At 32.2% G+C, this 26233-nt stretch overlaps 2 protein-coding genes across 4 annotated transcripts in view; one reads left to right on the forward strand and one right to left on the reverse strand.

Annotated features, from left to right (window-relative positions):
* LOC143204063 (uncharacterized) overlaps positions 1-21640 on the reverse strand; it is a 115370-nt gene extending 93730 nt beyond the window's left edge. The window contains exon 1 of the mRNA XM_076416501.1: positions 21617-21640. The gene's annotated coding sequence lies outside the window, so the exon portion shown is untranslated. The remainder of the gene's footprint in view (positions 1-21616) is intronic.
* On the forward strand, positions 1246-25623 carry LOC143204066 (uncharacterized). Of its 3 annotated transcripts, none has more exons than XR_013007500.1 (6): positions 1246-1406; positions 18686-18885; positions 22017-22152; positions 22812-23027; positions 23092-23729; positions 23801-25623. XR_013007500.1 is itself a non-coding variant. In XM_076416512.1 (6 exons), the coding sequence occupies exons 2-6, from the start codon at positions 18707-18709 to the stop codon at positions 25221-25223; spliced, it is 816 nt and encodes a 271-aa protein (XP_076272627.1). In that variant the 5' UTR covers positions 1246-1406; positions 18686-18706; the 3' UTR covers positions 25224-25623. The 3 variants fall into 3 exon arrangements, 1 of the variants encoding a protein (XP_076272627.1); XR_013007501.1 differs by having other exon boundaries at positions 23813-25623; XM_076416512.1 differs by having other exon boundaries at positions 23092-23249; positions 25097-25623.
* Positions 25624-26233: the final 610 nt, after the last annotated feature.

A 26233-nucleotide genomic window follows, 5' to 3' on the forward strand; every position in this document is an offset into this window, starting at 1 on the left:
ATACCCAAAGACGAGTAGTTTTGATATAAAGAAATTGATAATAAAGAATACATGCATATATATATATATATATATATATATATATATATATATATATATATATATATACATTTAAAATATATTACTTAATAGGTCATGGGAAAAGCATTATGATTCAAATCGCATGTATTTACTATTAACGAAAAGTCTAGACTGGCTAATGTAGACAGGAATTCTATGCTTTCAATAATACTTCAATTAATGCTCATTCAATTCAATACTTTCTCTCAACAATACTCTATTCTTCTTATTTTCAAAAACGGTGGTGGTGGACAAGGCTGGTCCCAAAAACCCTTTTCTGGAGCCCGATTCGCTGAGAATATCTGGGTGGGAACTCTTCTCTAGGAACTGGAACTCACTCTTCCAGCTAGGAACTTATCACGCTGATAAAACATGTGCGTTTCCGACTCTTAAGGAATTGAAAAAAATTCCACGATTTCGGGTCTTCTTGATATTTATGGTTAGGCGCCATAAAGAGTCGTCTACCAGGTCTAACATCCGACACGTTTCATCTAGCCTCGGTACCTGAACCCTTGTTATCCGAAATACTCGACAACGAGCTGATGGGAATCATCCTTGTTGAACACGTCTGTTCTCTTTACTTGGTATCTTATGTTTTTTATCAAGTCATATTTCTTTTCCATGCCATATATATTAAAATTTCAGTTAAAAGGTCTAATAAATTAGACCCTCTAACAATAGAACCGAAAGAATTCTACAATTGGCCTAACTTACATTTTACAGGGCCTAATTTTGCCAAAAAAATGTGTTTTACTATGGTAGGCCGGGGACTTTTCAATTGAACTGTTACTTGATAATCAGTTAAATATACGAAGTGGCAGTGAAGTGCCTACACTAAAACGTCTAACACCATCCGATCTGATTATTGGACATATATAGACTTTATTAATTAAAATAACGTTTTATGCAGGATCACTTAACGAATTAATTTTCTACATGCCATGTATATATAATATAAACATAACGAATACTTATTGCCCTCTGGCCAGATTGTGAAACTACTAACAGTAAAAAATAAATATTATTGCTCACGATATCAAAAAAAAAACCTAATAACGTAATATTATTAAATATAGACCTCCGTGAGTTGTCGAATAAATATTCCCAATACATTGACGAAACATAAATCTATAAACGATCGTTTTATATTTGGAAAAAAGAATGACAATTAACCAGCCAGGAATCAAACTTATCCCACTGGCCGAGTGGGAGACAACGGAAAATTGTAGCGGGGATATTTTTCGATTGGGAGCCAACTTATTTTAAAAGTCTTTCGAGTAGACGGTGCGCCTGAAAAGTGTTTTTTTTGTCTTTTTGTGAGTGTTCTGTGTGTCTGAACTTTCCAGGTGAGTATTAACTGCTCTAGTTAAGATCGAAAATGGAGAAAAATAATCAAAACAAGACCTCAACAAGGAGGAAATTGTGCCACGCAAAAGGTCTTTTGTCCGCTAAAAATAGGATGAGTTTTAAATAGAACTTTCATGGATTCTCATGTTTCAATATGAGCGTTAAATATACTGAAAAAAAGCCAGGCTAACTAGATTTTTATGAGACAACATGAGATATACGCGGAATAACGTTTAATATCCGGGATTTTCAGTTTTGACCGAGATAAATAACCGAAATTATTCACGCAAAGTTATGATGGATCTTCTGCGTTGGAATCTAGAGCAAAATCTCTTTCTCGGATGTATTTATATCGATTTGATTTAAGAGATAATTAGACGTGAAGAAGATAAAGGTACAGTAACGGAGTCCGTAGCCATTTAAAGGTGATAAAAATAGATATAGGCCAGTATCCTAATGGTTATTTTAAATGAGGTTTGTTCCGTTCCTCTCGCTTTTTTTTCGCATACTTTTTTTTGATTTGTTAAATCTGGGTCAGTCCTACATTACGGTTTTGTATGTTGATGTACGGGTGTAAAAAAATATTTTTCCTCTGAATTGTCTATTATTAGTAAGTACGTGAAAGTCGTGCTGGATATTTTGCCCAACGCTGTTCCGAGTAGGTAGCAAATTGCTTTTTCTGAGATCTATATACGATTGTAGTGAAGATACAATGTAGTCTTGATGATAATGAAGGGAAAAATATACTAGTTTGCAAAACTGTAAATGAAAAATCACGGGATTAATTGGAAAACTGATGCCGTTCTCAAAATATACCGTCAAAACTATACGAACTGTCAAAATAAATATGAATATTTGAAAACAATTCAAGTATTTAAGTTGTCATGAATTATTCTATCCGTCCAATGGACAAGGACAAAAGAACGATAAAATATATATTTACATTATATAAATATATATTTATATGATAAAAAGATACCTAACAGGTCAATTGAAAAGTCCCCGGCCTACGATAATAAAACACATTTTTTGACAAAATTAGTTTTTTTATTCAACATAATTCCCTTCAAGGGTGATACACTAATTATAGCGGCCCTCCAATTTCTCTATACCATTTTTGTAGTACGATTTGTCCTTTACTTTAAAACAGACCTGAGTTTCATCCCAAAATATAGGCGCCATAACCTTGCCAGCCGACTGCTGATTTTCCCACGCTTTGGACCGGATTCATCGTGTGCAGTCCACTTGATTGACTCTCCATTGGACTTTGTAGGATTGGAACTCGGGTTTATTATACTTGATCATCATTTCAAACACTGGTCCGAATCATCAACTCGTCGTTGTTTTTGGTTAACAGTGAGCTCGCGCGGCACCCACTTTGCACAGAACTTTATCATACCCAAATATTCGTGAATGATATGATGTACACGTTCAGTTGATATCTCTAGAGTGTGTACTATCTCATTCAATTTCAATCTATGGTTATTCAAAATCATTTTGTGTATTTTTTAAATATTTTCGTCGGTAACAAACTCTTTTGGACGTCCACTGCGTTCACCGTCTTCGGCGCCTATTTCACCACGTCTAAAGTTAGCATACCAATCCTTGATGGTTGATTGAATATAGTGTTATTTTCTGTGTGGTATCATGAACTATGCTACTCTGAGAGGTTACGTGGACTTGTTATCTGGAGCTGTGAAACTGACTGTTTCCTATTCATTCAAAACTACCAAAAAAAAAGACAAAATATCTCTAAAGGTCCAGACAGATGTGATATTCCTACAGCAATGATTTATTTATGATTATTATTGTTATTTATAGCATTTGTTATAATGAACATAGAAGAAATTGAGTTCATAATAATACGTGTAGTAATAAGGAAATCTTCTTATATAGATCCTTATCTGTCTTGTCTGCTAAAAAATTATCGAACTCGATTTTTACCTCAAGCTTCTTGAGGTAAATTTTTCATACCCAAGTTGTTCGATATAGACAAGGACAAATGGTGCCAATTCCGGACTATAGATATAAGTATATAATGCATAAAACCTCTCGACCAAGCTCCAAGGATCAGACTTGTCTTAATCTTTAACCTAAGTTGGCCACTTCTGGGCAATTGCTTCTTTTAGATAGTCAAATTTTTGACACCAGTTAATTTGTTCTCTCTGCGTCGGCGTCTACTCTTGAAGTATTTTTATTCTAAAACATTCACCAAACTGCAAATTTCTTGATACGAACCAATGGGAATTTTATAATGCTGTAAACAATATATTGGATAATTATTTAATGGATTCCTTTTTACTACACTTAATATCGGATTTAAACAACATAATTCAGTTTTAGTTTTATTAGAAAAAAAAACTTAAAGATCTAGCATATTTATTACAGGATAAAATTATATAAAGTTCACAGAATTATCTATGTTCGTTTTATAACGCTTTATGTTTCACACAAACCCCTGTTTCTTTCCTATCTTAGATATGTCAAACTCTGTGTTTACTAAAGAACATTTGTGGAAGACTTTGTTTCTTACTTTTATCTCTTAACTTAACAGAAAATAACAAGAAGAAAAGTGCATTTTAAGAGCATCGAATGCTTGTAAAGGTTTATGGTGATAATGTTTCATTAAACGAATCATGTTGGCAATGGATTAAATCTCTCAAGATTGCTAATTTTAATTATGAAGACAAGTTTTGCTCTGAACAAACAAACAATTTAAAAAAACTCGAATCATTGGCCGATGAAGATTCTAGTCAAAACAGACACTGCAGTGGTAAGATAACCTCAAATTCAATACCAAAGTCATATTCATAGTTACATATATATATATATATATATATATATATATATATATATATATATATATATATATATATATATATATAATTGTTTCTAAGCAAAAACCTAGTGTACCTGAATATAATATTAATAATAAAAAAGCCTGATGCATGAATAGTTGTTCGCATATTTCTGATTTTTTTAGAGAACGTCCTCCACATACCGCCAATATTTTAAAGCCGCAGATCCGTGTTTCGGACCGTTGTCCAATTCCGCTTTTCCAACTCCCCATGCCAATGTTCGTATAAAACTTATTTTCGGCCCCCAACAATAAAATTAATTTTTATTTTGGCAGGAACGTTACCGAATCCGAAAACACGCCGTAGAGAATTATTATAAAATAACCTTTCGGCGATCGACTGGTTGTATAAACAGTTCTATTTCGATAGTTTAACATCTAGTCAGGTTCGGTCATTAAAAATCGATCGTTTTTTTTTTTTGAATGGTTCGCGATAGAGTAACCGCGAAGTACTCATTTGAGAATGAGTATCGTTTATTTCCAGCTTATTTTTAACAGAAAGTAAATCTCTTTCAGTAAATCCTAACATAAAAATCGACGTTTTATTATATAATAAGAAATAAATCATATTATCAATCATTTTGACTTGAAACAGTGAAATACCTAACTAAGTATGATGTTTTTGGAAGCTTACTCTTTCATACTGAATTAAGTATTTATATAGGTCATCAAGCATATGGAAAACTTGTTTGTTTAACATTAGTTCTAATAGTAATCTGTTTATATTTATTTTCATTTTTTCCAAATCCAATTGTATTGTCTAAAGGAATCTCAGCGTATAATAAACTCATGGTATATGGATTAGATAGAGGAAAAATATATGCTGCATATATTTTATCATTTATTGTCACCGAAAAGCAAGTAACATATGATATATTCTAGATTTATTTGTTCCAAGTTGCTATCAACTGGAATTAGGCAAAAATTAATCATCAATGAATTTGTTATTTAATCTACGGTAGCCACATATAGATATTTTATTATATAATAAGAAAGAAATTATATTACCTATTATTTTGACTTGGAACAGTGTAATACCTAACTAAATATGGTGTTTTTGGAAGCTTACTCCTTCATACTGAATTAAGTAGTTACATAGGTCATCAAGCATATGGAAAACTTGTTTGTTTAACATTAGTTCTAATAGTAATCTGTTTATATTTATTTTCATTTTTTCCAAATCCAATTGTATTGTCTAAAGGAATCTCAGCGTATAATAAACTCATGGTATATGGATTAGATAGAGGAAAAATATATGCTGCATATATTTTATCATTTATTGTCACCGAGCAGCAAGTAACAAAAGAGATATTCTAGTATACTTTGTTCCAACTTGCTATCAACTGGAATTATACAAAAAATTAATCATCAATGAATTTGTTATTTAATCTACACTAGCCACAAAATGCATATTTGAGAATGAAAATTGTTTATTTCTATATTGTATGTAGCAGAAAGTAAATAGTACCAATTTTTTTATATTCATTCCAATCAACACTAATTTTGGTCATTTAATAGATTCAATAACGCATCATTGAAAAACTAAGATCACATATAAATTGTCTTAGATACTAAACGCACCAAAGACGACTGATTTCAACTTTAACATGTTAGACAGTGAGATATTATTAAACTTGATGGTTATAATAACAATTATTGAGTAAATAACTATAGATAATTAAAAAGTTGAACAACTTACTAATTAATTAACTACCTCTAAGACAACAGCCACAATGATTTATGATTAAATCATTTAAATATCAACCCGTCACATTGATTCGACAATCAAACTAGATCTGTATGGCATCGAAACCTCTGGTCTGCAGGTAATGTCGAAGCTGTCAACAATGTATTTCAATTGACTCAAAAACTAAAAATAAATAGTTACAGATCGAATGAAGAAGTCTTGATTATAATCTGGAACTAGTGAACACCAATTTCGAAAGAAAAATCGTATTTGCCATGGTAACTGTGTTTCAATAGTTGCAAATAAGTCTTGAATACTTCAGATTTTGGGACAGCAAAGTTAATAACTGTCACTATTGAGAAATATAGATTCATGGTCGGTTTATATTGAGAGATGTTAATAACATATGATCTTAACAAACCAACATATACACCTACAAATTGAAATGTATTAATTAAAAGTTTAACCTGTATTAATGAATGCGAAACAGAGCACATATTTCAATTAATTTAGAAAATTTTTGAGAATTTGAGAAATTGAGATTGAATATGATTTTTTAAGTAAAAAATGTGTGTTTGTCTTCTTCGAATTTGTTCTTGATCTCTGCGTGTGTTATTAATTATGACGTCCTTCAACGTTCTAATACCTCCATCCGTGCTACTTCATTTTATAATATACCTTATCGTTTTCCTAATGTTTTAATATAATTAAACAATACCTGTATTTGGTTATACATGTATAAAAATATTCGATTAATAATGATCCATATGTAATAATTCTCAGAAGTTCTTATTATAGTTTTATAAATTGATTATTTCAGTATTACTCTTTAACGTATTTCTAGCCTTTATTATATTTTTAAATATGTATACATTCGGTTATAAAATTATTAAATTATATCAATAATAACGTTTCAAATAACCTTGAAAAATAAAATTTGCCAAGTATTTCGGCTTCGCATCGGTAATGGCAGTCAAGATCAATGATATGAATATATAAAAACAACAAAAGCTTGTTTAAAAATAACAAACCAGGCTGTTGATACGTAGGTGAATGAATTTTATATACGATCCTGGCAAATACTCAACAATATATATTTTGCGAATATATTACATATGTGTATTTAATTTTTATAGTATTATGTCATATATATAAATTATGAAACGTGCAATGTTTAACACGAAAACCGTTTATTTTACTTGAAAACTGAACGAAAAGAAGTGGAGACTTTTTGATACGTGTATATAGAGAATGCAGATGAACCAATCCTATTATAATACAAACAACATTTTAATTCTTAATATTTCATTCATCAGATATACAGTTAACTAACCTAATATTTTTATGGTAAAATTATTTGTATGTATCGTAAAGTTTAGCTTTAGAGCACCAATGCAGCATGCTTTGCTAGCTGATAAATGGATATCTTTTGAGTGGAAACAAATATTGTTTAAATTACACCAAATAATAATAGCTTTTTCCGATTTCTAATCTCAATTTAATTAAAATGATGCCAAATATATGTAATAATTTTTCTAACGTGTTTCTATTATATATAAAACGTTTACAGATTTAACTAAGTTTCATAGTTAGTTATAATAAGATAAATCTGTTTGTTTTATTCTTGTAACTTTATATCACAAGTTGAGATGGTTTTTTTCTTATTCCATCGATTACAATATTTCCCTTGTAAATTATTGTATTACAATAGCTACGAAGAAATACCTTCCATCATTTCATATGGAGCTTTTCAACATTTATTCTTAACTAAACATAATATGAAGTTTCTAGAAGCTCTTTTCATGCTTATTATATTAACTAGTTAAACAAAAACGCTTTGATAGGTTCTTGCAACCCCATATTTGCACGCCATAAGTTCAAATGATTGATATGATGCACGGCTAAACCAATCTCTTTGATCTCAACTAAACCTGAGAGTATCTCCCGACTAATTAGAAGAATTAATTTATTTTCAGACTGATCTGCTCTGTCTTTCGTCAGACGCGATATTTCCTATTTAAACTGCCCTCCAGATAGATATCGAGGTATTTCGTTGATCGTGCTTGAGGAATCGAACATTCCTTAAGTAACGAAATTAGGTTTTTGTATTTTCGCTGCGACAACTTGAACAAATTGATATAGACAGATTTCGAACTATTAATATCGTCGAGAGAAACACACAGACATGCAGATTGCGATAGTTTGGACATGTTCTTCATTGAAATTCTAGAAATTTGGATGGAAAACACACCAGCACCAGCAGCAGATGGATCAGCACATCTCCGAACAAAATATGGTTCAATATCTTAAAGAACGATCTGAATAATTTGCGAAATATGTTGAAGAACAGAAGCATATTGGTTGAGAAGTAGATATTCACCCCCACGCTATCATTACAAATAAATGAGATGATCATAGTGATGATGTTCGCTTAAATATAACTCAACAATAAAACATCATCAACTAATAATAATAACTTAATATAGACAGATATCATCTGTCACAGGTCAATTGAAAAATACCCGCACTGGCACATAGATGGCGCTACTAGAATTAAATCCATATGTTTTTTAATTAGCACTAAACCTCAAAAGATGTGTATATAAATTTGATGGCCGTCGGATCATTAGTTTGTGAATTATAGCATTTTAAGTGAAGCAGCTTTCGTGACTGTGAAAAAAAAGGATAAAAAGAAATTTCGCGTGTTGATAAAATGTTGATTTTTGAAGGGAAAAAATACAGTTGAAGCAAAAATTTGGCTTGATGCCGAGTTTCCGGATACTGCCCCATGAAAATCAACCATCAATGATTGGTATGCTAAGTTTATACGTGGTGAAATGAGCATCGAAGACAGTGAACGCAGTGGACGCCCAAAAGAGGTTGTTAGCGACGAAAACATAAAAAAAATCCACAAAATGATTTTTAATGACCATTAATTGAAATTGAATGAAATAGCAGACACTCTAAAGATTAACTAAACTTGTACATCACATCATTCACGAATATTTGGCTATGAGAAAGCTCTGTGCCAAGTGAGTGCCGCGCGAGCTCACTTTTGATCAAAAACAACGACAAGTTGATAATTCGGAGCAGTGTTTGAAGATGATCACGCTTAATAAACCCCAGTTTTTACGTCGATATGTGACAATGAATGAAACATGGCTCCATCATTTCGCTGCGAAGTCCAATCGACAGTCATACGTGTGGACTACACACGATGAACTCGCTCCAAAAACGTGGGAAAACTCAACAGTCGGTTGGCAGGTTTATGGCTTCTGTATTTTGGAATGCGCAAGGAATAATTTTCATTGACTACCTTGAAAAGGGAAGGACTATCATCAGCGACTATTACATAGCGTTATTGAACCGTTTTAAGGACATACTCGCCGAAAAACGGCCGCATAGGCCGTGTCATAGTGGAAGGTATCAGTGAAAACGATGTTAACTATCAATGAATTGAGCTTCATGGATAGTTAACTATGTTAACTAACTAAAACTGTTAACTGTTATTACTGTTAACTTTTTGTTCTTCCTCATTCTCAGGTCTCAATAGAATGCTCGCTGGGAAGAAATGTTCGTTGAATGCAGAGGTGATCGCCGAAACTGAGGCCTATTTTGAATCAAAGGACAAATCGTACTACAAAAATGGTATCGAAAAGTTGTTCGTTATAATCATTGTATCGCCCTTGAAAGGAATTATGTTGAATAAAAAAGGCTAATTTTGCCAAAAAATATGTTTTACTAAGGTAGGCCGGGGACTTTTCAATAGACCTGTTAGATACTAGTTGACAGAATGGTATTATCTTCCTTTAATGAAAATAGATCACCTCGAGGACGTTCCAACTAATGTGTTATTTATTTGTTGCTCTCTACACTTTCAATATTATTGTCAAAAAAATGTATACAGTATTTAGTCGGTATTTATTCTGTATCCCATCAGTATTTTTTATTTTTTAAATAATAGAGAGTAATAGCAAACATCTTCTTGGAACAATACTTATTCTATGGAACATCACATTAAATAAAGAATCAGGAGCGCAAAGATATGCTCAAATATTATGCAGAACCCAGATTACTAGACGTTTTTTCCAGTATATCCAGCACAATAGCACTGTATGAAATCGTCAGTTCTATGCCTTGTTGTAACTGTTTATCAAATGAAATCAGCATCAAAATTAATCGGCAATGAACTTGTATACGATCCGAAAACCTACGCGAGAAATATTCCTCCACGAATTTATTTATCCGCAAGACCATCTCACTCGATGAACGTGGTAGTGTGGGCTCTGTATATGCTCTAACCGTACTTTCACGGGCCGAGGAGAGATATTGTTTTATTTATAAGATCTAAATGTAGTTTGTAGCCTTCAAAATCGCTAAATTAAACAAACTTTGCGGAACGGGCCGGGGTCCATCTTAATATACGCTAATTTAATTTTAACCGACGCTTAAAATTCGAATTTTGATTATTCCGTTTGTTTTTCGGCAATTACCACGGGAACGGCATACGAACTGATCGGTGTTGATAGTATGCATCTCGTGTTTGGAACAAATCTACTTTTATATAACCGCGAAAGACGAAATACTTGTTTCAACGAAATGGTTAATTGTAACAGATACGCCCGGATCGAATTTACATATTTATATGAAGTAACTGTTGTGTTATTACTACAAACACAGCTGTGTTCAAGTTCATTAGGAGAAACCCAGATAATCCCAGCGAGACCTTTTAATTATTATGTACTGAATAAACTAAACAAATATTAGTTTTTAAAGTGAATTTGCCGATTTAAAATCTGAATCTATACTAGTGATCGTCCTGTAGTCGTCGAAATTCGACCACAACTTATTATGTTAAGAATATTTATCTCATAATAAAGTTAAGGGAATAATTTAAAAATTATATATTACTAAAATTTGTTTTAACAGCATGTTCAATATAAGATCAGAAATGTATTTGACATATAATATTAATTAAAATAATAAACGTATATAATGACTTCGCTGATTTAAAATCTGAATCTATACTAGTGATCGTCCTGTAGTCAAAATTCGACCACAACTTATTATGTTAAGAATGTTTATCTCATAACAAAGTAAAGGGAATAATTTAAAAATGATATATTACTAAAACTTGTTTTAACAGCATATTCAATATAAGATCAGAAATGTATTTGACATATAATATTAATTAAAATAATAAACGTATATAATGACTTCGCTGATTTAAAATCTGAATCTATACTAGTGATCGTCCTGTAGTCAAAATTCGACCACAACTTATTATGTTAAGAATGTTTATCCCATAACAAAGTAAAGGGAATAATTTAAAAATGATATATTACTAAAACTTGTTTTAACAGCATATTCAATATAAGATCAGAAATGTATTTGACATATAATATTAATTAAAATAATAAACGTATATAATGATTTCGCTGATTTAAAATCTGAATCTGTACTAGTGATCGTACTGTAGTCGAAATTCGACCACAACTTATTATGTTAAGAATGTTTATCTCATAACAAAGTAAAGGGAATAATTTAAAAATGATATATTACTAAAACTTGTTTTAACAGCATATTCAATATAAGATCAGAAATGTATTTGACATATAATATTAATTAAAATAATAAACGTATATAATGACTTCGCTGATTTAAAATCTGAATCTATACTAGTGATCGTCCTGTAGTCGAAATTCGACCACAACTTATTATGTTAAGAATGTTTATCTCATAAAAAAGTAAAGGGAATAATTTAAAAATGATATATTACTAAAACTTGTTTTAACAGCATATTCAATATAAGATCAGAAATGTATTTGACATATAATATTAATTAAAATAATAAACGTATATAATGACTTCGCTGATTTAAAATCTGAATCTATACTAGTGATCGTACTGTAGTCGAAATTCGACCACAACTTATTATGTTAGGAATGTTTATCTCATAAAAAAGTAAAGGGAATAATTTAAAAATGATATATTACTAAAACTTGTTTTAACAGCATATTCAATATAAGATCAGAAATGTATTTGACATATAATATTAATTAAAATAATAAACGTATATAATGACTTCGCTGATTTAAAATCTGAATCTATACTAGTGATCGTACTGTAGTCGAAATTCGACCACAACTTATTATGTTAAGAATGTTTATCTCATAACAAAGTAAAGGGAATAATTTAAAAATGATATATTACTAAAACTTGTTTTAACAGCATATTCAATATAAGATCAGAAATGTATTTGACATATAATATTAATTAAAATAATAAACGTATATAATGACTTCGCTGATTTAAAATCTGAATCTATACTAGTGATCGTACTGTAGTCAAAATTCGACCACAACTTATTATGTTAAGAATGTTTATCTCATAAAAAAGTAAAGGGAATAATTTAAAAATGATATATTACTAAAACTTGTTTTAACAGCATATTCAATATAAGATCAGAAATGTATTTGACATATAATATTAATTAAAATAATAAACGTATATAATGACTTCGCTGATTTAAAATCTGAATCTATACTAGTGATCGTACTGTAGTCGAAATTCGACCACAACTTATTATGTTAAGAATGTTTATCTCATAACAAAGTAAAGGGAATAATTTAAAAATGATATATTACTAAAACTTGTTTTAACAGCATATTCAATATAAGATCAGAAATGTATTTGACATATAATATTAATTAAAATAATAAACGTATATAATGACTTCGCTGATTTAAAATCTGAATCTATACTAGTGATCGTACTGTAGTCGAAATTCGACCACAACTTATTATGTTAAGAATGTTTATCTCATAACAAAGTAAAGGGAATAATTTAAAAATGATATATTACTAAAACTTGTTTTAACAGCATATTCAATATAAGATCAGAAATGTATTTGACATATAATATTAATTAAAATAATAAACGTATATAATGAATTCGCTGATTTAAAATCTGAATCTATACTAGTGATCGTACTGTAGTCGAAATTCGACCACAACTTATTATGTTAAGAATGTTTATCTCATAACAAAGTAAAGGGAATAATTTAAAAATGATATATTACTAAAACTTGTTTTAACAGCATATTCAATATAAGATCAGAAATGTATTTGACATATAATATTAATTAAAATAATAAACGTATATAATGACTTCGCTGATTTAAAATCTGAATCTATACTAGTGATCGTCCTGTAGTCCAAAATTCGACCACAACTTATTATGTTAAGAATGTTTATCTCATAACAAAGTAAAGGGAATAATTTAAAAATGATATATTACTAAAACTTGTTTTAACAGCATATTCAATATAAGATCAGAAATGTATTTGACATATAATATTAATTAAAATAATAAACGTATATAATGAATTCGCTGATTTAAAATCTGAATCTATACTAGTGATCGTCCTGTAGTCGAAATTCGACCACAACTTATTATGTTAAGAATGTTTATCTTATAACAAAGTAAAGGGAATAATTTAAAAATGATATATTACTAAAATTTGTTTTGACAGCGTATTCAATATAAGATCAGAAATGTATTTGATATATAATATTAATTAAAATAATAAACGTATGTATATCATCACATTAAAATTACTATCTTAGGAACAAACCTTTGAATCGTTGTTCGTTAGTTTCGCGAAAATCGAGAATGGCTAGACCGATTTGGTTAATTTTGGTCTTGAATTATTTGTGAAAATCCAGGGAAGGTTTAAAAGGTGAATATATATGAAAGTGCTCGAAATTAAATAAAAACAACAATTTTATTTTTCTTCTATGATGTCGAGAATCCAATCTGACAATCTACGTGCGCGAGAACTTTCTTAATATCGGCGATCCTTTGTGATAGTGACATTTCAAATTATGTGCCCCATTTTTGTTGATTTTTTGTGATAGTGACACTTTACTGCTAAGTGCGCGAGAACTTTTCTCACTTTGACTAATTACAATTTACGATGTCGAGGAGACCGTACTGTCTTACATTGTTACATTTACGCATTTACATTTAATGCCGTACCTTACTTAGGTCGTCGCAATCAATCAAATGTGCGAAGAGCTACCTCACGTTCTAACCGTACTGATGATCAAAAAGAGACAGAACAAGAAAATAATCGTATTGCTATGTCAGAATTGCGTTCTTTAGAGAGTGACAATGAAATAGATAGGCTTAAAATGCAACGAATTCGTGCACGTTAAACACAGCGAAAGCGAGCACGACATAATGAAATTGAGCGATTCGGTGCTCCTGTGATACAGTGCTCATGTGATCCTGGAACGAATTGCATTCCACTATGACGCGGCAATCGACTACTGTGCCGACAAATCGGTAACAATTGGGGAAATGACAATAATTTGTAAATATAGCAAGGCGTTAAAAAATAGTGGTAAATCTACTGGATTATATTGTGCAATGTAAAATTGTCACAATTGGTCCCACCACCAAATCCTTTACGCTCTTTAGTTTCTGGGATTGGAAATGATTCTAAGCACTTCTTGGTCAGCATTCAGAAATATAACAGCTGCTTCTAGATGACATCATTTGGCTCTACACATATTGTACAGGACAATTTCATGCCCACTTTTCCACACTTCCCAAATTCCCAAATTCAAAAATTGCATGCACTAGTTACCAAACACAAAATACATGAACCTTGCGGAGTTTTCAACTACAATTCACCCTGCACGGTTGACGGCAAGTGTTCCAAGCGATACCCAAGAGACCTGATTGAAACAATAACGGGAAAATGATGGATACCCATTGTATCGTCAGCGATCAATTGCGGACAATGGGCGATCGATAGTTGGGAAGGTAAGAGGACAAAATGTTGATGTATACTATCGTTGGATCGTGCCATACTCGTTAATATTATCCAAAGCTTTTAACACTTACATCAATGTAACTCTATGAAGTCGGTAAAGTACATATGTAAATATGTCAACAAAGGTAGCGATATGGCCGTCTTCGCTATAACCAATGCAAATGACGAAATATCACAGTACAAGATGGGTCACTATGTAAGTAGCAACGAAGTTAAAAGTAGGATCAGTTGTCACCATGCTGCGTAAAATTAATCAACCAAGACTGGCGGTGAAAAAGATGATGAATAACGTCATTAAAGTAACAATCATAAAGGGAAAATACAAAAGAGAGTATGTCTTGATCCCGCGTATATCGATAATCCCAACGGATTTACTATTCGATTTTAAACATTTACAATTTCTAGTACGTCTGACCTTTGCGATGACCATAAATAAATCTCAAGGCCAGTCGTTGGAAGTTTGCAGAATCAACTTGGAGTCTCCCTGTTTCCCACATGGACAATTATACGTCGCGTGTTCGCACGTCGGTAAACCGTCATCTTTGTTTATTTACGCACCACAAACCAAAACAAGAAATATAGTTTATCAGAAAGCTTTAAGTTGATTAACAAACTGTATCATAACTGTGTGTGTCTGTAAATATCTAACTGAAACCTTATAAATAGCCAGTATTTCAGGAAAACTCTGTTTTTAAGCATGAAACATCATGTGTAATTAATCGAAAATAATAATAAAAATTCATTCATACCGAGCATTTTTTTATTAATTACGGATTATTAGGTCTTTTATTTATCGACTGAGGCAGTACGAAGTCTGCCGGGTCAGCTAGTGTATTAATAGAGTCCTTATCTTTTATCCATATTTATTACCTAAAGCATATATTACAAATACAATAACTATACCAGGCTGATTAAAAGAATAATTTATTTAGCTAAATTTTTAAATGATATTGCATTGCTCTTTGCTTATTTATTTCACTCTTTGATCTCGCTCTTGCAGAGAGTTCATCCTTATATCGTCTTCCATTGCTTTCTAGTTTGTCTTATATCTCACGTGGGAACTAATAACTCACCAACAAATGAGGAATTAAAATTCTATGAATCTATGTTATAACTGTTAATATTATGCTAATGCATAAATTCGCGTATTTATATGTATTTACTAATGAAACCTGAAAATAACCAGAATTCGATACCACCAAAAATCTTAAAAGTCCTTAAGCAAAAACAATTTGTCTTTTTTTCTTTTTCTTCACCCGACATTAAACTAAATCAAAACCTGATTTCGAAAATCTGAATATCTCGTAAGCAAAGAAAACAGACGATTCTTCTTATTCTCGAATGATGTCGATGCATGTTGGGTTGAAATTATCACATATATCGAGTTTCTCTTTCACATAAATGTAAAATATAACTTAACGTAGCTCCTTAATAATTCCAACGATATGGGAATAACCGAAAGTAACACAAAATCTTAAATAACACTTTTAATCACTCACTTTCTATTCTACTATCGTTTCAAACAAAGACGCACTTAATTTTACATACATTAACTGTCTACTTGTGCTACATGGGCATGGGTTTTCCTTTAAAAAGATAATCATTTGTTAGTTTGATGTAGCTAACAAAAAATCAGATTAATAATCTTCACCAAATCATCAAATTTAAATGCTCCATTAAGTTGTAAAGCTCTACTTCAGGTTTGTTTTAACTTTCTTTTAAGAAGTGATTATCAAACATCGGGAATAACGGCCACATGTAATAATTTATTTCTTCGCGAGCTTTACGTTCCCCATATTAAAATTTTACTTTCCAAAGTTTAGTAAATTAATGGCTGTTATTGAAATTGTATTGCAACTAGTGTTATTTTACAGCAATATAGCAAACATCAGTGGAGGTAAAATATTTTTTTGAGATAAAGAAACAATTAAATAAATCGTTTTGATAATGTCGTTAAGAAATTGTAATTGTGTTTTGCCTCAATTTATATCAGATTTTTCTACTATCCTTAAAAGCTCAATAACCTAGCCAATGGACTTATAATAACTATTACACATATGACATGTAGAACATCATTCCAGTAAGGAATCTCCCTTGTAAAATATCTATCCGTTTATTAAATCAAAATGGTACGAAACACTTTAGTTTACGCACTTCCTTGGCATGACTCATATTTGGCTGATTGGCAAGTGCATTGTCTGACTCACTTACTCGGTGGTGTACTAACTCATTTTCAAAGTACTTAACCATAACACTTTGAACAATTCTCATTATGAGTTCTAGAGAAATATCATGCTTATCTTTCATTAATTATTCATCTCACTTCAATAGAGAGATATTACCGTGAACCGTTGAATGATCATATTTAACAGGTCTATTGAAAAGTTCCCAGCCTACCATAGAAAAGCACATTTTTTTGGCAAAATATTTTTTTATTCAACAAAATTCCCTTCAAGGGTGATACACTAATTATAGTGACCTTCCAACTTTTCGGTACCATTTTTGTAGCACGATTTGTCCTTTGCCTCAAAATAGGTCTCAGTTTCGGCGATCACCTCTTCATTGGACGAACATTTCTTCCCAGCGAGCATTCTTTTGAGATCTGAGAACAGAAAATAGTCGCTAGTGGCGAGATCTGGAGAATACGGTGGAATTATTAAGCAATTCGAAGCCCAACTTATGAATTTTTGCCATCGTTTTCACTGACTTGTGACACGGTGCATTGTCTCGGTGAAGCAACACTTACTTTTTCTTCAAATGCGTCCATTTTTTGCCGATTTCGTCCAAACGGTCCAATAACACTATGTAATAGTCGCTATTGATAATCCTTCCTTTTTCAAGGTATTCAATGAAAATTATTCCATGCACATCCCAAAATACAGACGCCATAATCTTGCCAGCCGACTTTTAGGTTTTCCCACGGTTTGGAGCGGGTTCATCGTGTGCAGTCCACTCGGATGACTGTCGATTGGACTTCGGAGTAAAATGATGGAGCCATGTTTCCTCCATTGTCGCATATCGACGCAAAAACTCGGGTTTACGCTTGATCATCTTCAAACAGTGGTCCGAATCATCAACTCGTCGTTATATTTGGTCGCAAGTGAGCTCGCATGGGATCCACTTTGTACAGAGCTTTCTCATACCCAAATATTCGTGAATGGTATGATGTATATGCTCAGTTGATATCTTTAGAGTGTCTGCTATTTCATTCAATTTCAATTTACAGTCATTCAAAATCATTTTGTGGTTTTCGTCGGTAACAACCTCTTTTTGGCGTCTACTGCGTTCACCATCTTCAGTGCTCATTTCGCCACGTCTAAACTTAGCATACCGATCCTTGATGGGTGATTTCCCTGGGGCAGTGTCCGGAAACTCGGCATCAAGCCTAGTTTTTGCTTCAACTGTATTTTTTCCCTTCAAAAAGCAATATCTTATCAACACGCGAAATTTCTTTTGGTCAATTTTTCTCACGATAACAAAAGTTGCTTCACTCAAAATGCTACAATTCACAAACTAATGATCCGACAGCTGTCAAATGTATACACGCGTCTTTTAAGGGTTAGAGCAAACTAAAAAACCTGTGGATTTCATTCTATTAGTCCCATCTGTGTGTCAGGCCGCGAACTTTTGAATTAACCTGTTAAATACGTAGAAAATACTAAGAGAAGTAAGTTGAATTCAGGCTTCCCAACTTAAAAATTATGAGCCAATTTTATGTAACCAAATTATCCTGAAATAAATAAATTTTATGAATTTTGTAATGTATATATAATATAATTTATTGAACTATATTCTTGACAAAACAAAACACCTTTTGCTAAGCATTAAGCACTGTCGTATATAATTTAATAGTATTTAACGGCTGCATATGTTAACGCTGCCTTCATTTCAGAACCTATCATCAATTGTCACCATGTCGAGCAGAACAATTTTAAGCCGGCCCCGCACGCGCATCTACGATTCCAATTACAACATCGGCGAGAGCTATTATAAATCCGCTCTGGATCGTCTGGATCGTAAATATTCCGGTCGTCCACTCTCCCCACCACGCCAGTCTCCATTCGCCGCTGATATTGAAGAACGTCACGCCAGGTACGAGATACATTCAAGCTGATATAACCACAATAAAAAACCAAAAAGATATTGAGAACAATTAGATTTATTTAACAAATAATGAAGTGCCAGCTAAAGCATGAATGAAATATTTTTGGTTCGGTAAAACTGCAATAAAATTTGAATGGTTTCACACTAATTGCGATCACTTAAATCATTCGTTTCGTCTTAATATACTCTTAAAATTGACCTAATTATCCTCGTGGTACTGTCCTCACCAGAGAGCTTTATCTATGCTCCTGAATATCCTGCTCATGTATGAAAAGGAACATTACCTTTTTTACCCAATTTTAGGAAAATATTTTAAATAATTAAAAATATAAATCAATCAAATCAAAGTGCTTCTTATCTAATGTGATTGCGTTCCACATTGAGTGGGACAATAGGATTTTAAGCTATCTATCCTGCTCTTACCAGCGGTTCCCAGTCAGATTCCGAAGGGAGATCGAAAGATAATGAAATCTTTACCAATAAGTTTTTATCCACTTAAATGTTTGCACATGTTTGGGTACTAATTTAACTGCAATTTAGTAACTATAGCGAAGGAAGCAATTAAAGGGTAAAAATTCGTAAAATTATTCTTTATTTTCGAGGGAAATTCAAGATTTTATACTTCCGTGAACAACTACGCAAAACATTGGAAATAATAATTTGAATTAATAGAATATTATCAAAAACTGCAACATTGGAGATCACAATAAGAAAATAATAAATACAGCTTAAGCAAAATTAAACGTGTTACGTGGAATAACAATAGGTTATAGGTATTATATACTTCACATTACAATAAAATCAGCAGCGGTCTTCCTGATGACTTTAAATGTATCATTGTGGAAATTTATATAATTTTAAAAGAGTTCTGACAGAGCTATTCTCTACAGAATATCACAATTTGTTAGACTACAGTGAAGCGAGCACTATTTTATGAAGCACTATTAAATGCTTAATTCATTCTTACTTGGATACAGACAACAGACAAATATAGGACAACTTCTAGACATTATATGTCATTAAATAGGTTTTCAAGAATTGCCTTATTTATTTATAACAAAATCTAGAAAAATACAAATTAATGTTTTTCTACACATCTACTTAGGGGCCCGACATTGAATTGGTGAAAACATTCTTTTGCCCAATTATAGTCACATAACTAAAACTTCAAACAAAAAGATAGACAATATTTATAGTGAAACAATGAAGCAGTAAGAACCGAAACAAACCCTGCAACCATAAAGTTATATTTAGATAGGCTTTCCTAAGAGCACTATTCACTGAGAATGTGGTATTATGTTAGAGATAGAGATATTTTGAAAATATGTTAAGTACATTGCAATGAACATGTAGAAGTATATAAGTAGATGAGAATAAAAAATTTTAAAACCGAAGTCCAATCGACAGTTATCCGAGTGGACTGCATACGATGAACAGTCGGCTGGCAAGGTTATGGCCTCTGTATATTGGGATGCGCATGGAATAATTTTCATTGACTACCTTGAAAAGGGAACGACCATCAACAGCAATTGTTACATAGCATTATTGGACCGTTTGTAGGATGAAATCGCCAAAAAACGGCCGCATTTAAAAAAAGAAAGTGCTGCTTCACCAAAATAATACACCATGTCAAAAATCCATGAATTGGGCTTCGAATTGCACCCTCATCCACCGTATTCTCCAGATCTGGCCCCCAGCGACTATTTCCTGTTCTCAGATCTCAAAAGAATGCTCGCTGGGAAGAAATGTTCCTCAAATGAAAAGGTGATCGACGAAACTAAGGCCTATTTTGAAGCAAGGGACAAATCGTACTACAAAATCATTATCGAAAAGTTGATGGGTCGCTATAATCAGTGTATCACCCTTGAAGGGAATTATGCTGAAAACTAATTTTGCCAGAAAAATGTGTTATACTATGGTAGGCCGGGGACTTTTCAATTGATCTGTTATTTTATTTTAATAATATAACTCTCCATATATTCTCGATAAATGCCTTAAAGCTGTTAGATGCTGTTCATAGTATTTTTTATAAATAGAAATGTTTTATTTAAGACAATAAAAAAATTTCTATTTATAATGTACATTTCAAACTCACATCGACTGTATCAGCCAAAAGGTTAAATGTTAGCAAGTTATATATAGTTATACATTATATATATATATATATATATATATATATATATATATATAAAAGAAGAAACATGTAATCAGAGCCGCAATAGTCGCATGACACATAACACTGTTACCACCCAAATTTCCATGGTATTCGTCTAGGGAGTGGTTATTAAAGTTTTGATGACTCCAGATTCCAAAAGTCGACGACTAAGAAACTGAGCTACTATAATCTTTCGTTGATGGCCGTTCACCCCGAACTTCAAACTTCTATCATAATTCTAGTAGACTATGTTAATTCACAGCAATTTCAGTCCGCCATTGGTGGCATTACACTTGGAACTGTGATGCAACGAAAATCCACAGTCTTTTTAAAACTGAAATACTTCTAACTTGGAATAGTTTATGTCTAGTCGTTTTTGACTTCAGTTGCGATACTTTTTCCCGAACTCCACTTAACTATACCGAGAAATACTTCGAAAAACGATTGCCAATCCAACTTCAACCTCTCTTCATTCCTTGACAATTACATTATCTCTAAGTATGTTTAAAGATGATGACAAATCTCCAAATTATACATTTTCACAAGAAAAACAATATTACTCACCTAAAGTATAAACTCTACATGGCATTTTTTTACCTATCTATCCTTAAACCATATCACTAATAAAATTATATATCTCCTATATAAAAATATCCAAAATGTGTTTGTGTGTTCCAAAACATCTGGCTCATATAAATCACGAATAATTGTCACAAACAACGAAGGCGAATGTGAAGGAAACCGTTATTTTTCGGTTTTCTTTTTGAAATTCATGCCAAATAAACAGATTTCCGTGCACAATGCTGCAATTTAAGTTCCTGAAATGGCCTCAGGAACATGGCTTTGAACGAAAGTTTATTTTTTAACACGCGTTTTGGTTTGATTTATTTATAGCGTATGAGTCGGTGTTAATTTAAGACAAAGAAACTGTGCTCTTTACTGATTATTTGAAATCATATTTTAGAATATTCGGCGAGGATGATTTGGACGATTCTAGAAGGCGTGCCAGCCAGAGGATCAGAGAAAATAACGCCTTTGACCTTAAATCCAGAGCCAGCAGAGCAGCTGAATTGTTAGAGGATAATGGCATAAATGATGAAGTAAGTAAACTGCATTCATTTCTAGTTTCTTTCATTATATCAATTTCCTATCGCAAAAAGCAACGGCAAAAACCTAGACTATTATTATTATATTATATAAACTATAGCAGAGTTATTTTTAATATTATAACGTTTCTCTATTAGCTAATATCACAAAATTATATATACATATATATATATATATATATATATATATATATATATATATATAATTCAATTTGAAAGCACATAAAGCTGTACAATAGATTTCTAGCACTTCTCACATTGTACTAAAGTGTTTCTTGGAAAAGAATATGTAATAGATACCACAAAGACATATATTTTAGACTTTCTGAAAAACTAATACTAAGTCGAGGGAAGTTATATTGAAAAAATAAAGCAACTTTTATAACTATAAATGAAAATGTCCGGAAATTTCTATTTTATTTCGGCACCAAAAACCTATACTATTATTATTAACTATCGTTTCGGCTATAAATTGATATATAAATTTACTCTACTATAAACTATATCAGAGTTATTTTTAATATTATAACGTTTTTCTATTAGCTAATATAACAAAAGTACCAAGAGGGAAAAATAGATTATTAATTAATATAAATAATTAGATATTAATCTTCCCAATTTTCTTTTTAATTTAGTTATTTTTCTTATTTTAGACATCTGCAACACTGAAGAGAATCAGAGCCGCCAAGAAAGTATCAATCGTTGACGACGTCGACCTGGAATCCACATCCAGCAACCTCAAAACTCAAAGATTACTAGACAGGTCCGAGAAGATACTGGACAGCATCGGCATCAACGAAAGCTCAGCCAGCAGAAGGGCTTTGGATAACGATTACCAAAGCATCTACCAAAAGAAATCAGCACTTAAAGTAGCACATACCAATTCCATTTTCTGAGACGTGATCGTTACACTGTCATGTTTTTCGTTTGTAGGTATCTTATGATGCGGAAGGTGACAATTTGACCAAATGGTCAGCATTGGAAAATGGCGATTCAAATAGCTCTGCTGTGTTACGTGCTCGTCAGTCTCGCGCCAGAATAGATGATATTGATGACGAAATGGCGGCTATTCAAGAAAAACAAGCAGCAAGGTAGATTCACAAAACCATCTCATTTCATTGCATTTACTACATTTTACAATTGCATCACTTCACTTATCTATTAGTATCTATTATTATACATTATAGGACATATTTATCACCATTACAAATAAATATAAATTATGATAGTAGCATATTATTTCAATTTAATATAAAGTAAATATTAATAATATTCAATAATCAGCACAACTCTTCAAATGTATTCCAACTATTGTGTGATTCAACCTTGGCGTTAATATCTCGTTTACTTTGGGTCAGGTCACGACTGTGAACATGATGTCTGAACAAACAGTAATCAGAAGGAGCAAATCTATGGAGAATACGGCGAGTATCAGATCAATTAAAAATTCTCCAGCCTGGCACATAGATGACGCTACTAGAATTAAATCCATATGTTTTTAGTTAGCCCTAACGCTGTCGGATCATTGGTTTGTGAATTAGAGCATCTTGAGTGAAGCAACTTTTGTTATTGTGAAAAAAATGGATAAAAAAGGAATTTCGCGTGTTGATAAAATATTGCTTTTCGAAGGGAAAAAATACAGTTGAAGCAAAAGTTGAGTTGATGCTGATTTTCTGAAAACTATGAAATGAGCACCAAAGACGGAGTACGCCGTGGACGCCCAAAAGAGGTTGTTACCGACGAAAACATTTAAAAAATCCACAAAATGATTTTGAATGACCGTAAATTGAAATTGAATTAAATAGCAGACACTCAAAACTACGCAGACAATAAAAATATCAGCTGAACGTGTACATCATATCATTCACGAATATTTAGTTATGAAAACGCTTTGTGCAAAATGGGTGCCGCGTGAGCTCACTTTTGGCGAAAAATAACGACGAGTTGATAATTGGGAGCAGTGTTCGAAGATGATCAAGTGTAATAAACCCGAGTTTTTACGTCGATATGTGACAAGGGATGAAACATGGCTCCATTATTTCACTCCGAAGTCCAATCAGCGGTTATCCGAGTGGGCTGCATTCGATCAACCCGCTCGAAAGCGTGGGAAAACGTAACAGTCGGTTGGCAAGTTTATGGCGTCTGTATTTTGGGATGCACACGGAATAATTTTCATTGACTACCTTGAAACGCGAAGGACCATCAACAGCGACTATTACATAGCGTTAATGGTCCGTTTGAAGGACGAAATCGCAGAAAAATGGCCGCACTTGAAGAAAAAGAAGTTGCTTCACCAGGACAATGTACCGTGTCACAAGTCAGCAAAAACGATGGCAACAATCCATGAATTGGGCTTCGAATTGCTTCCTCGTCCACCGCATTCTCCAGACCTGGCCCCCAGCAACTATTTCCTGTTCTCAGATCTCAAGAGAATTCTCGCTGGGAAGAAATTTTCGTCGAATGAAGAGGTGATTGTCAAAACTGAGGCCAATTTTGAAACAAAGGACAATTCGTACTACAAAGATGCTTTCGAGAAGTTGGAAGGTTACTATAATCAGTGTATCACCTTTGGAGGGAATTATGTAGGATAAGAAAAACTAATTTTGCCAAAAAAATTTGTTTTACTATAGTAGGCCTGGAACTTTTCAATTGACCTGTTATTATTAATTTTGTTCTTAAATTACATCAAATTATCTATGCACAATATATTATGATATGTCGTATATGATAGACCTGAGAAAAATATTTTTCGTTATCAATTTCATTGAAGATATCCATTACATCGTTTTCCATGCATAATCACTTTAGGAAATACATTCAAGGTCTTCAGTAAAGAAAGTCACAACAAAAACATTGTATCATTAACTGATAATTTCACTATATCATCTTTCATTTGCCAAATATTATAATGATTATTATACAACGTGTTATGTTATAGAGAACGAAGAGTAGCCAGACTAAAGCAACTGGTGGCTGAATGTGACGCCGAAACCGTCGACGACAATGGAAACGCCAGCACTCTCGCCATCACCGAGAGGAAAGAGAAGAGAAGCGTCCAATTTTAATGACAACTTACTGAACAAAGTAGATTTAATAGAAACAAAACTGTACTTTAAATGTACATAAATCGGTCGTTACTTGACACTTTTATCCATCATTTTTCTGTTTTTTTTTAAATTTTCTTCGTCAGTTTCAGTTTGTCGCTCATCGAAAACTATCTATCATTCAACATACTATGCGGTTTGTTCTTTCGATGCATCGTTTTTGCATGGTGCCCATTCGACCAGTTTGCAGTTTCGAGCTTTTTTTAATTTTGTAATTCTACTTTTTCTCTCGTAGTATTCTCTATTAGAGATTTCAGTTTTGTATTCGATTTGATGGTGTTATTCTATCAATACAAGCTGTGTATTATATAACTGTTATGTATTGTTTTATTTGAAAATAAAGGGTATATTTCCAACTAAATTATTGAATATATTTATTGCTTAACATATTTGGGTTCATAGGCTCAACACAAAATTTGACTTTGACTTTAAAGCATTAAATTCTAATTCTTTAGGCCGTAATTAGACGAAAACATTCTTTTATTTAATAACCGCTTGAACGATATTTTTCAAAATCTGCGGTGTTAATTTTTAATTGAAAATAAACCATTTAAATGAACATTTTAATTATTTTTATTAAGTTTTACTATCAAAATAACTTACAAAAAAGTAAAAAATAATTTAAAAGTGCACGCTTTTGCTTTTTCAATTATGTTCATAAGTACAATCTCTTAATAAACCCCAAATATAGCCTCCCATCATGTTTTCATTGTATTGGAGTTCATAACATTGTTCGAAGCTCATAATGTCCTGCTGAGAACATTCTCCTTACTCTTCTGAATCTGCGCTCATGTTGTTTTTGAATTGTTCTAAATGAGCATGCAACATATGCACTTTTAATGACATCTTGCAGCCCATGGTCTTGAAATTTTTTTGCCATATTTTCAACTAGCTTTTTGTTGTTTTCTGCTTGGTTATTTTCTAAAAATCCAGACACTACTGTTTTGGAACTGTTCCAACTCGCTTTTTGA

Source organism: Rhynchophorus ferrugineus, unplaced genomic scaffold (genome assembly GCF_030347505.1).
Source record: "Rhynchophorus ferrugineus isolate W39M unplaced genomic scaffold, kcgeb_rfMv2 rfM10, whole genome shotgun sequence".
NCBI classification, from domain to species: Eukaryota; Metazoa; Arthropoda; class Insecta; order Coleoptera; family Curculionidae; genus Rhynchophorus; species Rhynchophorus ferrugineus.